Raw genomic sequence first — 16,433 nt, forward strand, 5'->3', positions numbered from 1 at the left:
TTTGAGAAAAAGTTGGTGGTAGTTATGCTATGCTGTTCATGGAATTACTAATATATGAATAATAATATAATTTTGGAATACATAATTTTGGGGTCTTTTGCTTAAAAAATATAAATGTTGTTATACCTCTCATTTGAGTATGATTTTGTACAAATGGTGTTTCTAAATTTTATTAAACTCCTAGTCTTTATATTTTAGGGACTTGGGACACATTCCCATCAATAAACGACTTAATTCAGTGGTGGTTCACTTAAGGAGGTCATGACTACTCTTCCAATGAGTTGAATATACCCAACTACCCCAAAGTCACTGGTTAGTGTGTTTTCACTATGTGTGGCATAATTATTTTTATTCTTTTTCATGTGCTTATGAAATTGTGCCATGTAACTTCTTTTTAGTTTATCTAAACCTGGTCATGAGATTTAAGGCATCCTTTGCTGATGACCATGGCTTACCCGCTTCAGCTTAGAGCTGTTATTTTGATACTAGGTGCCGTGATGTGTGATCTTAGAGTGATTGCTGAATCCTTGTCTCAGTAAGGGTAGGCATTGAATGAATTTTGAGAACAATTATCATTTTCTTTAAAGTTACTTATTCCATAGAGTATTTGTGTTTTGAGGTACCTATTAAATTTTCTCCCAATTTAAGTTTTTTTTTAATAAATCAAAATTTTTGATTAATATATAAAACATATCATTGGTGTATAAATAAGCTCTTTAAGTAAGTTAATCTTATATATTGTCTTTTATTCCTAATCAGAGACTCTACAGGGGCAGGTAATTCACTGGTCCACAAGCGGTCTCCTTTACGTCGAAACCAAAAGACCCCAACATCCTTGACCAAGCTGTCTTTACAGGATGGACATAAAGTCAAAAAGCCAGCATGTAAATTTGAAGAGGGTCAGGATGTCCTAGCTAGATGGTCAGATGGCTTGTTTTATCTTGGAACTATCAAAAAGGCAAGTTTTACCTTTATATATATTTTGTTTTTTTGCAGTAAATTTTTAGTAATTCTGAGTTTAACTTCATGTTTTTAACTTACAAAAAAATCACCATAAATATTCCTCTATATTTCAGATAAACATATTGAAACAGAGCTGCTTCATCATATTTGAAGACAGTTCTAAATCCTGGGTTCTCTGGAAGGACATTCAAACAGGCAGGTGCTACTATTTCTCTTGAACATGATTTACACTAAAATTTGATTTTCTTTTTAGGCTGTCACTTTCTAGTGTTTTTTGTTGAGTACAGTATATTAAGGTAACTCAGAATCACTTTTGAGGATATGTGTTCTTCATAGTCCTCAAGGAGTTATAATCTGTTATAAACCCTAGAAGAACAGGAATTATTCTTAGTTAGAATAGAGGTAGACTAAAGAACAGATGCGTCAGTGGTGTACATCTATGAACTATTTTTAGGGCCCATCTAATAATTTTGAAGAAAAATTTTTAGCCACTAATATGAGTAATACTTTGGGCTTCAACTTAACTGTTACTTGCTTATATTAGTAAAAGTAATGTAGAGAGCTAGTATTTATTGAGAACATACTATTTGCTGGATGATTTGGGGGATATTAGGACATATTAAACAGGTTTAGGATACTAGAAGTATTCATTAATAAGAATGATTTGAAATGACCATCTAATTAGGGGTTTTAAATTTGGATGGGAAAATGAGGCTTATTTGTGTGCAAGTAAAAGTGAATACAGGTATGCCTTGGTTTGATTATAGGTATGTTTTTTGTAATGCTTTCTCTTTTATTACTGTAATAATTTCTATGATTACTGTATACCCTTTGAATCTGCTAAATAAGGATGTTGTTCCCAGGTATTTTTCTTGTGAAAAGTGATTTATTAATTACAAGTACTAAAAATTTGAGTATTTTAGCTGCACACCAAAGCCCGACTTTTTTTTTTTTTTTTTTTTAATTGAGTTAAGAGGCCTGTGCTAAGACCTGTGTTTCATATTAAGGAGATACAAATTTTCTTTCTCTAAAGGGTGGATACCTTTCTAAAGTATTTGGTGATTGGGTTTTTAATTTGAATCCCAAGTGGAACTCTATGGTAGATTACTACTGTGTTCTATTTCTTGATTTCATTCTTAATTTTTTATTTCATTCTTAAATCTTTTTTTATTTCTTTTTTTTTTTAAAGATTTTATTTATTTATTTGAAACAGAGAGAGAGAGATCACAAGTAGGCAGAGAGGCAGGCATAGAGAGAGAGGAGAAAGCAGGCTCCCCGCTGAGCAGAGAGCCCGACGCGGGCCTCGATCCCAGGACCCTGAGATCATGACCTGAGCTGAAGGCAGAGGCTCAACCCACTGAGCCACCCAGGCGCCCAAATCTTTTTTTATTTCTTGATTTCATTCTTAAATTTTTTAAAGAATAAGGAAGTTTTGGTTAAAGAATTAGAATGATCTAATTACCATGTGCATAGTTGGTAATTGGGGCTTAAGTGGGGAACTTGATAGCTCTTACTTGATAGTAATATGTCTTTCAAGAGAAACTTTATAGTTCTTGGGATTGATCAGTTTAAAGTTCTGAAATTATGTTTTAAATCTGAAATTGAGGAATCAGTGAGAAGAGGGATAGGAGAAAGATTAGGAGATCTCTAACAGTAGTTGTATTGAGCAGATCTTGTTACCCTGCATACAGAATTAATGTATGAATTATTACTAGTTTGTAAACATGGATCTTTCTTTGTGGTAGGACTGAAACATGTTACACTGCTTCTGTTCCCCTATTAGTTATGAGTCTCTTTCAACTTTTCAGGGTTCTTGCAGGTTATAGATATATTTGTTTCCTTCCCTCCCTCCTCCCTCTATCCATTTCTTCCTTTCAGACAGGAAGAAGAAAGCCTGTAGTACATATAGAAAGTTGTGGAAGTGTGGGCACTTGGGTGGCTCAGTTGGTTAAGCAACTGCCTTTGGCTCAGGTCATGATCCTGGAGTCCTGGGATGGAGTCCTGGGATCGAGTCCCGCATCAGGCTCCCAGCCCCGAGAGGAGTCTGCTTCTCCCTCTGACCGTCTCCCCTCTCATGCTCTCTTTCACTTTATCTTTCTCTCTTTCTTTCTCTCTCAAATAAATAAGTAAAATGTTTTTTTTTTTAAAGATTTTATTTATTTATTTGAGAGAGAGACAGTGAGAGAGAGCATGAGCGAGGAGAAGGTCAGAGAGAGAAGCAGACTCCCCGCGGAGCCGGGAGCCCGATGCGGGACTCGATCCCGGGACTCCAGGATCATGACCTGAGCCGGAGGCAGTCGTCCAACCAACTGAGCCACCCAGGCGTCCCTTTTTTTTTTTTTTAAGTTGTGAAAGTGAAGGGTACTATCCAATGTGTGTTCTACCCAGTATATCAGTTTAGAGGTCTGTGATTGTTTTTGCTCACTGTCGTTTTTTATTGTCCTAGAACTGAAAAGAAAAAAGAATTGCTCCTTGGCTATTTAACTCTTTTTTTCCTTAAGATTTATTTATTTATTTATTTGAGAGAGAGAGAGAGAGAGTGTCGCATGCATGGGGGAAAGGGGCAGAGGAAAAGCGAGAGAGAAGCTCAAGTGGAGTCTGTACTGAGCACAGAGCCCTGTGCAGAACTCAGTCCCACTATCCTGAGATTATGACCTGAGCCAAAACCAAGAGTCCTAAACTTAACTGACTGCACCACTGTTTAACTCTTTCTAGCACCCAGAAAATAGCACACATGTAGTTGGAGTTGCTTTAGAATGAGGAAGTGAAACTGAATACTGCATTATGGCAGATTTCAGTGTGGAGTGTAGCTTTAGTAATTTTCTTCCTATAAGAAGCCTGCTAATAATAGATACGTATCGTAATGACTTAATAAATTGGACTAATTTCATCCATCTAATAAGATAATTTTTTTAAAAAAGATTTTGTCAGAGAGCGCAAAGAAGGGGGAGTGGCAGGCAGACGGAAAAGCAGGCTCTCCACTGAGCAGGAGCCCAATGTGGGACTTGATCCCAGGACTCTGAGTTCATGACCTGAGCCAAAGGCAGACGCTTAACTGACTGAGCTACCTAGGCGTCCCTAATAAGATTATTTTTAAAAGTTTATGTAAATAAGGAAAAATGTAGAGAGAGTTCTATTAGTAGTCAAAGAAATGTGCATCACAAAAGGGAGATAGGTTAAAACAAATACATTTAAAAGGATTAAAAAAATTTTTTTTAAAGATTTTATTTATTTATTTGACAGAGACAGAGATCACAAGTAGGCAGAGAAGCAGGCGGGGGTGGGGGGGTGGGAAGCAGGCTCCCTGCTGAGCAGAGAGCCCTATGCGGGGCTTGATCTCAGGACCCTGAGATCATGACCTGAGCTGAGGGCAGAGGCTTTAATCCACTGAGCCACCCAGGCACCCCAAGGATTTTAAATTTTAACACCTAATATGGTTTCTGTGAAAATAGTTTTATTTTGGGTATTGCTTTAACGGTTGCATTAATGTTTTATATTCTTTAATTGATACTGCATAGTCAGTTCTAGCAGTTTATTCAAAAGAAATAATTCAAAAGTGAAAATGCTAGTGGAAAACATTTACTGTAATTTTATTTTAACAACAACAAAAAACTTGATATGTATAAGATAAAACCTGTGGCCATTGGTCCTTTTTCAGGGAAATGCTGATTTGAAGTGAGAGGTGTCAGGCTCAGTGGGGTTTCTCTCCTGACCAGAGCCATAAACTCAGAACCTATGGAGGCTGTTTCCTTCCAAGGGTACAAGGAAGTAAACAAAGCCTGGGAGAGGTAGGGAGAGAGAACAAGAGATCACAATAAACAAGGAAAGATGCAAAAAGTGAACAAACAGGGATGCCTGGGTGGCTCAGTTGGTTAAGCCGCTGCTTTTGACTCAGGTCATGATCCCAGGGTTCTGGGATTGAGTCTCGCCCGCGTTGGGCTCCTTACTGGGCAGGGAGCCTGCTTCTCTCTTCTCCTCTGCCTGCCCACTATGCCTGCTTGTATTCTCTCTCTCTCTCTGACAAATAAATAAATATTTTTTTAAAAAGTGAACAAACAAAAAATTTGGTAACTTACATAAGAGTAGAGGTGTAATAAAGTAAATTTGGTTATTTCTACTGGATAGAATATTATGTAGCTGTTAGAAATTATAATTTTGGGGGCGCCTGGGTGGCTCAGTGGGTTAAGCCCCTGCCTTCAGCTCAGGTCATGATCTTGGGGTCCTGGGAGTGAGCCCCACATCAGGCTCTCTGCTCAGCGGGGAACCTGCTTCCTCCTCTCTCTGCCTGCTGCTCTATCTACTTGTGATATTCTCTCTGTCAAATAAATAAATAAATAAAACTAAAAAAAGGAAATTATAATTTTGAAAATAGCAGTGTGAGCAGTACTTTTGGTAGAAAAAATATTCTAAAATATTGATGAAGGATCTCAGATTGGAGAGAATATGGACTCTGGCATATCTGGATTTGAATCCTAGCCTTGATACTTTCTGAGGATCCTTGGGTTAGTTACTTTATCTTTCTGAGCCACAGTTCCTCTATCTAATAATAAGATACCTGTAGAACTAAGCAAAATAATATATGTCAAGAGCTTAACGATACTTGGCTAATAGCACAGAATGGTACATTTTAATTATTATTGGCATATGAATATACCATGTAGTTTAACTATGAAATTGAGGAGAAGAGAATATTGGAAATAATGATGTTAGAGTATTAAAATCATATTCTAAATTTTGTGGAATAAAATTGTTATTAGAATAAAAATGCCTAAAGAAGAAACAATTTACCTATTAAGGTAAGAATATAATTTTAATTTACCTATTAAGATAAAATTATTTTACCTATTATAATTAAGTATTATTATTAATTAATTAATAAGATTGATTTACCTATTAAGGTAAAAAAAAACTTTTGTTGCCTGAGATTTTATTAGGATACTTTATTAGACACCATATTTCCAGATTTCTGAAGTTTGAGATTAAATAATTGGAGTTCAGCTTCTTTCATGTCAGCAAATAAAAAGAAATGTGCTGAATCCAGAGAGAAAGAAGTCATTGACATATCTTCTTGGCCCTTTTTCTTTAGTCTCATGATGGTAGATAGTGTAGGGTGAGTGAATACATGTATATAGGTAGGTAGATGTGTATTCTGGAGAGTAATTCTCGTGTTTACAAAACATCGCATTTCCTTGTCCCCCAGGGGAGTATGAGTGTTAGAAGTGAATAAAGGATCTTGCCTGAGAGCAGGTTAAATTATGCCATCTGCTGTAAAAACAGGTTAAATTATCAATGTAGGTAGTTAGGTATGTTAAGTTAAAGGTGGGAGGGACACAGGTTGCATAGAGATAGCATTTTGTGGATAGTACTTTGCCTTGAGAAGAAATCATTATGATTCAGTGAATAAACATTGCCAATACAGGCTACCCGCAGAGTCAAAAAGTAGTTTTGTTATATGAAATACTTCTTTATTATGACTGTCTTTTAATGTATATTTTAAATATTTTAGGAGCCACTGGAAGTGGGGAAATGGTCTGTACAATATGTCAAGAAGAGTATTCAGAAGCTCCCAATGAAATGGTTATATGTGATAAGTGTGGCCAAGGTAAACATTGATTTCTTTTAATCTTGTGGAAAAGTTTTATTCCATACTTAACGCTCCTATTGAAGATTAATGATTAAAAGTATTTTACATCGATAACTTGAAGCTTTTATCAAATTTATTCATCAATTGTAAATATATTAATGTAGGAGAAGAGTACTAAAAATGCCTTCTTGAAATTGTGTTGCAGTATTTATTAATAAAATAGAATTTGCTTTATGCTTTTTTTGATATTAAGGATATCATCAGTTGTGTCACACACCTCATATTGATTCCAGTGTGATTGATTCAGATGAAAAATGGCTCTGTCGACAGTGTGTTTTTGCAACAACAACAAAGGTATCTTTTAAGTGTTTTGGGCTAAAGCCCTAAATGGAATTTGTAAGGCACTCTCAACGTAATGATTGTTTACATTGAAAGTTTATGTGACTGAAATGAGCAATCAATGCTGGGTAGAAAGAGGTGAGGCTTATTGTTTGACTAATGGTGCTTAAGTGATTTACAGCTATCCTTGCACTTATTTTCTGATAGTGAGTGGTCTTGAAATTGGGGCAATAATTTGAAAGACAACAAAATAAATAAAGATTATTATTAGTCAAACAGTTTGTGTTGTGGTAAGAAATTTAGAATGGAAGTTTCTTCAGAAGTTTCAGAAGCATTTTATGTTAAGGAACTGTATTTAAGATTTTATTCTTCATTCGTTCAAATAACTTTTTCCCTCTAATATAGAGGGGTGGTGCGCTTAAGAAAGGACCAAATGCCAAAGCATTGCAAGTCATGAAGCAGACATTACCCTATAGTGTGGCAGACCTTGAATGGGATGCAGGTCATAAAACCAATGTCCAGCAATGTTATTGCTATTGTGGAGGCCCTGGAGAGTAAGTAAATAGTTATTTCATGCCCTTTACGTGATTTTTGTTTATATTATCTTTTTTATTTTTGTTATTGATTGTGATGTGGAAATGATAATGAATTGTAAATGCATGAAAGTGTCAATAAAGAAAATAAGTGGTGGTCAACTAATACCTCTAATTCCTCTTTTTTTTTTTTTTTTTTTTGTATAAGCTCATATTAAGCCAAGTTGTGCATCATGTATTTGTACTACATTTAAAAAAATGGTAGTGAATCATATTTTACTCTTTAATTGTAATTATTGGTATCTTGTGTCCTTCTTCCTCTCAGACTCTGCTTCTCTTAAGACAAGTGCTATTTATTTATTTTTTAAATATTTTATTTATTTGAGAGAGAGAAAAAGTGAGAGCATGAGCTGGGGGAGGGGCAAAAGGAGAGGGACAAACGAGTGGGGAGCCAGACTCCGGGCTCAATCCAAGGACCCCGAGATCATGAATTGAGCCAAAATCAGACGCTTAACCAACTGAGCCACTCAGGCATCCCAGCAAGTGTGCTGTTTAGGAGAATCCTGGATTAGTCATTGTCATTAAATGTCATTAAGGGGTAGTCATTATCATTAACATAGTATCTGTTCAAATGCATTACAGGAAATGTCTGTAAAACTTTACCATGACTGGGATGTAAGTTCTTGATGAAACATAAATAAATGAATGTATAGATGAATGAGTTTTTAGCTCTTCATTCTTCCTAATCTCTAATTCTTAATGGAATTTTTTATTTGTGACTTAACCTTTTTATAACACTTCTTAGTTTTTGGTCACCTGCAGATTTAAGAAACATTTGTCTAGTTTCTTTAATCACTTATAAAAAAGAGATACAGTGAATAAACATAGAGAATGATCTTTTCCTTTACTCATTTATACCTAGCATTTGGTTTAAAGTATTACTCAAAATAGGTGGAAGCCATCATAGACATTTTATGAAGTGGATCATTGATAATTCTTGAAGTCCCATGACCATGTGAACTGTGTTTGATATTGTTAGCCACTCTGACTTTAGTAGAGGACCTAGCTACGTATCTGGAACATAATTAGCATTTTTTAGTCTTTTGATGAATGAATAATAACCTTACTTAATATCAGTCTTCATTCCTTTGACTGTATATGGCTTATAGTTAATGGGGGACTGACTTTTTGAGTCAGAATAATTATTGGAAGAAAAGGCATTATTTGGGAGGCCAGTAAGGGTATTACATCAAAACCACATACCAGCTGAAAAGAGAGGATATCCCTAGATAGAGATTCAGTTTTAGCTTCTTCAGCTATCTGAAAAATAACAAAACCTGTCACAAAGCCTTTATATCTGGTAGAGTCTTTGATTAGATTTATAATTATGTTAACCAAATTTATATATAAAGGTGTTATTTTACATTGCTTTTCATTATACTGGAAAGGAATAATGGAAACACTGTGAAGATACAAAGCTGCCTGTGACTATTGGGTATATTGGGCAAACAGCTGTGCACGTCAGTAACCTCTGAACTAATCTCCCTTAGGAGATGTGGAGAGTCAGTGTGAAAAAAAAAATCCTGGGTTTGTTCTTTGGCACAGATTCTTCACTAGTCTAGGAACCAGGCTTTATAAATTCTTGTGGATTAGAAAGGAGGGGTGGAATCACCAGTAGCCTTTTGGGAAAGAAAAATTTTCGTGTTAAATATAGCAGAAATGTTACGGTTAATCATGACTATATTTTGTATAATGCCACTAGATTTTGTTTTGCTTTGTTTTTAAAACTTTACCTGGAAAAGTAGTAATTTTAATCTTAACTTTTTTTCTTATAGCTGGTATTTAAAGATGTTACAATGCTGCAAATGTAAGCAGTGGTTTCATGAGGCTTGTGTGCAATGCCTGCAAAAGCCAATGCTATTTGGAGATAGGTAAGAAGGCCACTTGAACTTTACCAATTGATACTTTTTTTTTTTTTAGCTTTTATACTGTAGTTATGTTTACAGTTTCAGATTTCTAAATGTAATTACAAATAATTTGTGAAGGAGTCACTTTAGAGGGAAAATACTGAATGATAGACTTAAATTATGCACACTTTTAAAATACACATAATTTTTATGGTTTTAGGTGTTAATCCAGAATAGTTTTAAGTATTTGATCAGTGATTGTATTTGCCCCTATTGCCCCACAATACTCTAAACTATTCCCATTGGTACCTTCCTTTTAAAAACCCCAAAGGGATCCTGTGACAGAAAATTGGAAAAGGCTACAGAACCTTGATACAAAATTTACACCCTCCTCGATCTAAAGAATTAACAAAAGCAGACCCTAATCTGCTTTCTGGATTGGGAGAATTTGGAATAGCAGAGAGCTCTAGGAAGAAAAATAAAATAGCACTGAACTTGGCATAAAAAACCTGGGTTTAAAAAAACCTTATGCTGCTTACTGTCTTTCAGAATTTAGGAAGAACAGCTTATCTTCTTTTATGTTACCAGATTGTTTAAAGCATTGAGTATAACACTGTATATGGGGGCTGCCATCACAGTTCATGGTACACACAAGACATTAGTAAACTGTACCTGTATATGAACCTGTGTGTGAACTCTGAATGTCTAATGGGTTAAAAAAAAAAAAATTGCTTTTGCCCCCCATATATGAACTATTTCATTATTTGTCGTTACTGAAAAACTTTAAATCACAGTGTCATAATTCAGATTATATTTTGCTTTGTGTATCGCTTATCTTTTGTAGGATATGTACTTGCTGAATATTAGCTTTAATTGTTGAATAATTTATGTATACCTTTGATTACTCAGTATGCAACTTTTCTTTTTTCCTTAGGTTTTATACATTTATTTGCTCTGTCTGCAGTTCTGGACCAGAATACCTCAAACGTCTACCATTACAGTGGTAAGTATGGACATTTCTGTTGAGGAATAATAAAGGACCATATTCTTAAACCTACAGGATGAAATGTTTCTGAATATGTTAACTTGGTTTAAATAAAAATTTGCTTTTCTTTATGCCTGGCTTTCTTTTATTTATCCTTAAACCTGATGTCGTTTCAGTAAAGATTATCTAGTTTTATTGCTGAAATAATAAGGCCATTTATTTTCTAATGCATAGAACGTAGCTTCACATACCTTTTAGATTTTCAAAATTCTTATTCATGTTTTTAATTCTTTTGGCCTTCAGAATAGCATACGGCAGAAGAGAGAGGTCTTATACGAAATATGCTGGTTTCTGCTTTAGTGTAATTCTTGGGTATGGGAAGTGTGATGAATTTTGGGAGATTTCTGATAAAATGCTTATAGTAAGTACTTAGAAATTTTTTTTAATTTTGTTTTTTTTTTTTTAAAGATTTTATTTATTTATTTGATAGAGAGGGAGAGAGACAGCAAGAGAAGGAATATAAGCAAGGGGAGTGGGAGAGGAAGAAGCAGACTCCCTGCTGAGCAGGGAGCCTGATGTGAGGCTCCATCCCAAGACCCTGGGATCATGACCTGAGCCGAAAGCAGATGCTTAACTACTGAGCCACCCAGGTGCCCCAGTACTTAGAAATTTTTATTAAATGTTTTATGTATTTTAGGAAAAGATAAGATTTAACTCATGACTCAGATAAAGTCTGTTAAAATATGAGCTGTTGTATGGCTTATATATAAGTGAAATGTAGATATTTTTATTATGAGTTATTTTTTCTAATATAGTTACTTCCTCTTTGAATGCATCTTAAGAAATTACTCAAATTCCTTTTAGTTTATGTTTACTACTCAGTGTAAGCAAGTATTTAGTTAATGTTTTCCAATTATTTTCATATGTAATTTATTAACATTGTGATTATAACTTATGCTATTGACCCTCTGCTTACCTGTATACTTCAGTTTGGATTTTTTAATTGCTGTTTTTATTTTTTAAAATGTGATTTCTTAATAACCAAAAACATTGCTTTTGTATATTTTGATTATTTTTGGATTCCAGGGTAGATATAGCACACCTATGCCTTTACAACCTAAGTGTTATTCATAAGAAGAAATACTTTGATTCTGAACTTGAGCTTATGACATACATTAATGAAAACTGGGATAGATTGCATCCTGGAGAGGTAGGTGGTCTTAGAGCTAACTTTATTAGCTACTTGATGTCAATTTTTGTTTTGTTTCTGTTAAAAACAATTAAGATAAATGTATAAGTTATACATCTAAAATAAAATTTTAATTTTAGTTCAGGGAGAAGTAACTCTGATGATATCAGGGCCAGCCCTCTCTTCCTGTTTATTGCCTGTTGACTCAGGGAAAAATGTAGAAGGAGGAAGTAAATTATTTGATTTTCGCATTTTCTGAAGTGAGAATCATTGTAGTTAAAGATAGAAGGGAGGGAGAAATCCTTATTGAAATTCTTATTATTGTGTATCTTACTTATGTTTCTTCCTCCTGTTTTTCTAAGTTTCTATAGATTTAAGAGATATAATCAACACTCTTCCTTCCTCTCTTGTTGGTACTCCCTTGTATGTAATCTTTGACTTCCAGGAATGGGGGGCACCCAGTAATAGTGTTAGAGCAATGTGTTAGGGAGTAAAGCTATTCTGGTTGGAGATTATCCCCCTCATTATGACATCTCAGTTTGCTTTTCATTTGCGAAGTCTAACCACTTATGCAGGTTTACAGAGTCTTTAAAAAAAAAAGCAATGTAAAAGTTAATGCATGTTCTTTGAAGAAGATTTTGAAACCATAGACAAGCACAAAGAAGATACAAAGAAGAAAATAACTAAAGTAACTTTAGTAGTTAACCTGTTTTAAGGATTTATTTTGAATTATTAAAATCTAGATATTAACTACTCTTAGCTTAATGTTTTATTTTTTGTTTTGTTTTGTTTTTCGTTTAGAGAGGGTGGGAGTGCTGGGTGGGGCAAAGGGAGAGGGAGAATCTTAAGCATGCTCCACACCCAGCATGGAGCCTGACCCTGGGGCTCTGTCTCACAAACCTGAGATCATAACCTGAAGAGTCAGATGCTTAAGGGGCTGAGCCACCCAGGCACCCCTAACTACTCTTAGCTTAAATAAAAATTTTGTTTTATAATATGTGGAATCAGATATGTGAATTTTAGTCGCACATTACTTTTGGAAGAGGTAAAAGTTGTGTAAACTAAAGAAGTTTAGGAAGAATTTTTACTTTTGTAGCTTTTAGACATGGGGCAGTTTATAAATGGTTCATGTCAAATAAGATGTCAGGGTGTTTTGAGTTGTTTTGGGGGTTTTATGGGGCATCGGGGAGAACAATGCACATTTAAAAGCTAGTTTGTGGTAGGTCAGTTGTGCAAATTATAAAACACTTGCAGGATACTTTGACTTTTTTTAAGTAAAAGATATTATTAAAATTAATTGAGCTAAGATGTTTTGAGTGTTAGAAGTTGGAACACAACATTCTTTTCTGTTACATGTTTTTTCCAGATGAAATTTGAGAGAAAACCAGTGTCTTGCAGAGTTGATAAATTTTAATAGTAATGATTAGTAATAATAGTAATAGTAATAGTAATGATGAGTAATGAAAGAAAAAAGTAAGTATAAGGCACTAGTGGCTATATGGTTCATTACAGTCATCTTTAATATTTAATACTTTAATATATTCTTTTTAAAATGCTTTGTTTCTAACCATGGTTCCTTCAGCACTTCATATGCAGATACATCTCTATTCTTAGTACATTTTATGTTTCACATGATTAAATTCTGTAGTAATTACTTCATGTAGACAGTGGGCACACATATAAAAACTCATGTTACTTTATTTCAAATGCTTTCTTTTATTAAAATGAAAAATGATACCTAGATTTTATTTAAGATGCTGAAAATAGAAAACAAAAATCACAAATAGACTATCAGTCTAGACAGTTAGTCTAAGAAATTAATTCAGTTTATGAATCTCAGGTATTTTAGTTCTAGCTATACTTCTGATATATATCAAAAAATTTATTAGTAGATACATGTTTTCATTTTCTGTAGCTTATGTGATGATGTCTTAGAAATAAGACATTCATTCAATTCAATTTCTTATTCTTTGCCAATATGGAAATTTTTTTAAATTTAAAAAGAACATTATACTCTAATAAAACTTTACAATGGAAAAGTTTACTTTTCTGGGGAGTGTTTCCATTTTTTGGAGCCATCAAGTATATTTTCAGAACAAGTGACTTTCTAATCATTTCCCATTGCCTTTTCTCTGCATTAAAAAAAAAACAAAAAACAAAATATTCAGACTTAGTCATTCCATCCTCAAATATTTAGAGATGGAAGTTCAGCTTTTAACTCTATTAATCTTTTAAATCTTTATAATGTTATGATTGATTTTGAGAGTACGATTTTAATAATAAAGAGACCATAAAATTTATGCCTGCCTCAACATTTATTTGTAACATTTATATGTAACTAATTTTCACTTAGTTTACTTTTAAATGTTTGCGATAATAGAAACGAAAATAATACAAATAGTGGATTATTCCAGATTATTAAAGTAGTGTATCTTTGGTTAACTGAAATGGAATTGCAAATTGAGTTTTGTCACTAATCCAGATTTAGTTTTACGAAACTTTCTTTTTGTTTATAAATACTTTTGTGTTAAAAAATCTTTTTATAAGATAGGTTTAATTTCTTAAAAAATATGGGAAATACTGCATGTTAAGTGTATTGTCATTTGAACACTGGTTCTTACTATAAGTACTATCAATTATATGACATAGGCACTTGGTCTAGAAGGTTCTCCTCAGAATGAAACAAAAAAAAAAAATGGTTGTGATTTAACTCTCTCTTAAATGTGGAGTTTTTTTCCTCCATGTGGGTAAAGGAAAAAAATCTTCTGATGACTTGAGAAGTTGATTGAGAGTTTTATGGCTTTTTGTTTAGGAATATATATGGACACACTAGTCACAGGGAGGTACTTACATTTTTTTTCTGAGCTGAATTAGGACTTAATTTAATATATGATAACACTGGCCAAAATTTCATAGTATTTCTATATTATTTTGGAAGTCCTGTAAATACTTATTTCAATTTCTAATTACTTAGAGCAATCTTAATTGAATCAGTGGTATCCTTTTAGTGTTTTGTGCTTTTTTTTTTTTTGATATAAAGGAAATGCTATGACTTCTTTTATAACAAGAAGTTTCAAAAATATTTGAAGGCAAATTTACCATTTATGTATATTTCTTTTCTTAGTTGGTTATTTCAGGATTGTGAAGAGCAGCTGAAACTTTTAGAACATATTGGAACATAGTGATAGTTCTATATCCTGTTTTCTTATGTGATTTTTGTTTTCTTTCTTTTACATCTTTGAGACTTTGTGCCTTATATAGACTGAATGAGCTATTTGAGAAACTGTTGTTTTGTAATTTTTTTTTTTGAGATTGTAAAAATATATAATGTAACATTTGAGATCCAAATAAAGGTTGCTTAAGGGTTTTTATTTAGAATGAGGAAATAACTGTTGTACCAGGTTGGTTTTGAGAGTTAAAAAGAAATATTCATACTTCAGAATCTACTTATTATTATTTGTCCTTAATTCCTAATGTGATCTGAAATCCTAGTTTTATAAGGGCAGCCTACTTTTCTGTTAATGGTAATCTTAAATTTCAGCCCCCAAAGATTCATAGCAGAGTAGTATATTGAGTGCTACCTTTTGAAGGATGTAGGGAGAAAGTCATAAACTTAAATGAAATACTATAGCAGGTATGATGTTTTGGCTAGAGGAGAAAAATGTATAATTGAGGTATAATATTTTTAAATGAAAATTATAAGAAATATGATTAACAACAATACTTGAGGCTTTTGAGTGTTTTGTATTAACATATAGCTGTATAGGTTGGCAAACAAATTACTTAACCCTGTTTTGCATACTTAAGCCTAGGCGGCATGGAATTCAATATTGGTAATTCAAAGGTATATTTTTTTGAAAGGAAGAGCTATAACTATACCTAATAGCATTTATATCTATACAGAAATATACAACCCTGAGAGTCAAAGTATAATGTGAGATTAGTGTCTGTGGGGGGAGGAACGAAAATGGTTATTATGTTAGCAGTATTACAAACCTCATGATCAGATGGTAGACTTAGAATATGGTGCTGTTTTAATACAGATTATTTGATTTGAAGTATAATGTCTGTAGTTTAGGTCTTCAAAATGCACAAAGAGATCCCTTGGCCCCATAATACAAGTTGAAATATATGTAGTTCTATGGAAAGTAGTTTTGGAGTGCTGAAGGAACTTACAGATAAAATTTCTGAGAAACCATAGAGAGCAAGTACCAAAAGAAAGAGAGGGTTCATTGTGCTTTTCAAAAAGTAAAAGAGGAATAGATTTGAGAAATAGTTTTGTTGTTGATTGTCAGCAAGATTGTAGAGTACATTTTTCAGATGTGTGGTTTGTGAAGATTTAAAAAGCTACAAGGAAAAAACACTATTTTATTAGAATAAATCATATTAAATACCCCTCTCCCCCTTTTTTATATGGTTAGCCACACTGGTAAGTCAAATACTATAGGTATAGTATAAGCATAGTGTAACTGAATTCCATATTAGATACTAAAATTCGAACTGGTTAAAATTAAAAGTAAAAAATGGATATGTAACCAGTTGAATTATAGAAACAGAAGCTTTCAATGGCTTGGAAATACTCTTGAGGGAGATTCTAATGGAGAGCCACAGGATTCTGTCTTTGTGTCTACCTCTAATTTTAAGATGGATGACAGAATCAAGAGAAAAGATTATCTCAAACACTGACCTGAAAACAAAACAAATTAACAATAGTTACAAATAAGTTCTGCTCTTAGGCTTAAATACACATTCAGCCAGTTCAGAAGAAGCAGTGTATGATAGCGAATACTTGATTTGATTAGTTTATTTGTTAAGATTTTAGAGTTCAGGTGAGGAGGTGGGGATGAGGAAGAGATGAAATTAGCCAATGTGGTTGCTAAAAACTTTCAACCTACTCTTAAACTTAGGCATCTTATACTTAGACATGATAGCT

At 33.5% G+C, this 16,433-nt stretch overlaps 1 protein-coding gene across 2 annotated transcripts in view; it reads left to right on the plus strand.

Annotated features, from left to right (window-relative positions):
- Positions 1–16,433, plus strand: part of LOC111142966 (metal response element binding transcription factor 2) — a 65,324-nt gene that overhangs the window by 37,369 nt on the left and 11,522 nt on the right. The window contains exons 2-9 of one of the 2 annotated variants that reach the window (XM_022496322.1): positions 760–958; positions 1,077–1,158; positions 6,470–6,565; positions 6,801–6,901; positions 7,292–7,440; positions 9,255–9,350; positions 10,261–10,329; positions 11,398–11,521. In XM_022496322.1, the coding sequence (XP_022352030.1) occupies positions 760–958; positions 1,077–1,158; positions 6,470–6,565; positions 6,801–6,901; positions 7,292–7,440; positions 9,255–9,350; positions 10,261–10,329; positions 11,398–11,521 (916 nt within the window). Of the gene's footprint in view, positions 1–759; positions 959–1,076; positions 1,163–6,469; positions 6,566–6,800; positions 6,902–7,291; positions 7,441–9,254; positions 9,351–10,260; positions 10,330–11,397; positions 11,522–16,433 lie in introns of those variants that run through there. The other variant, XM_022496323.1, reaches the window with a different exon arrangement.

Source organism: Enhydra lutris, unplaced genomic scaffold (assembly GCF_002288905.1).
Source record: "Enhydra lutris kenyoni isolate GAN:26980312 unplaced genomic scaffold, ASM228890v2 scaffoldscaffold9, whole genome shotgun sequence".
In the NCBI taxonomy this organism is placed as follows: domain Eukaryota; kingdom Metazoa; phylum Chordata; class Mammalia; order Carnivora; family Mustelidae; genus Enhydra; species Enhydra lutris.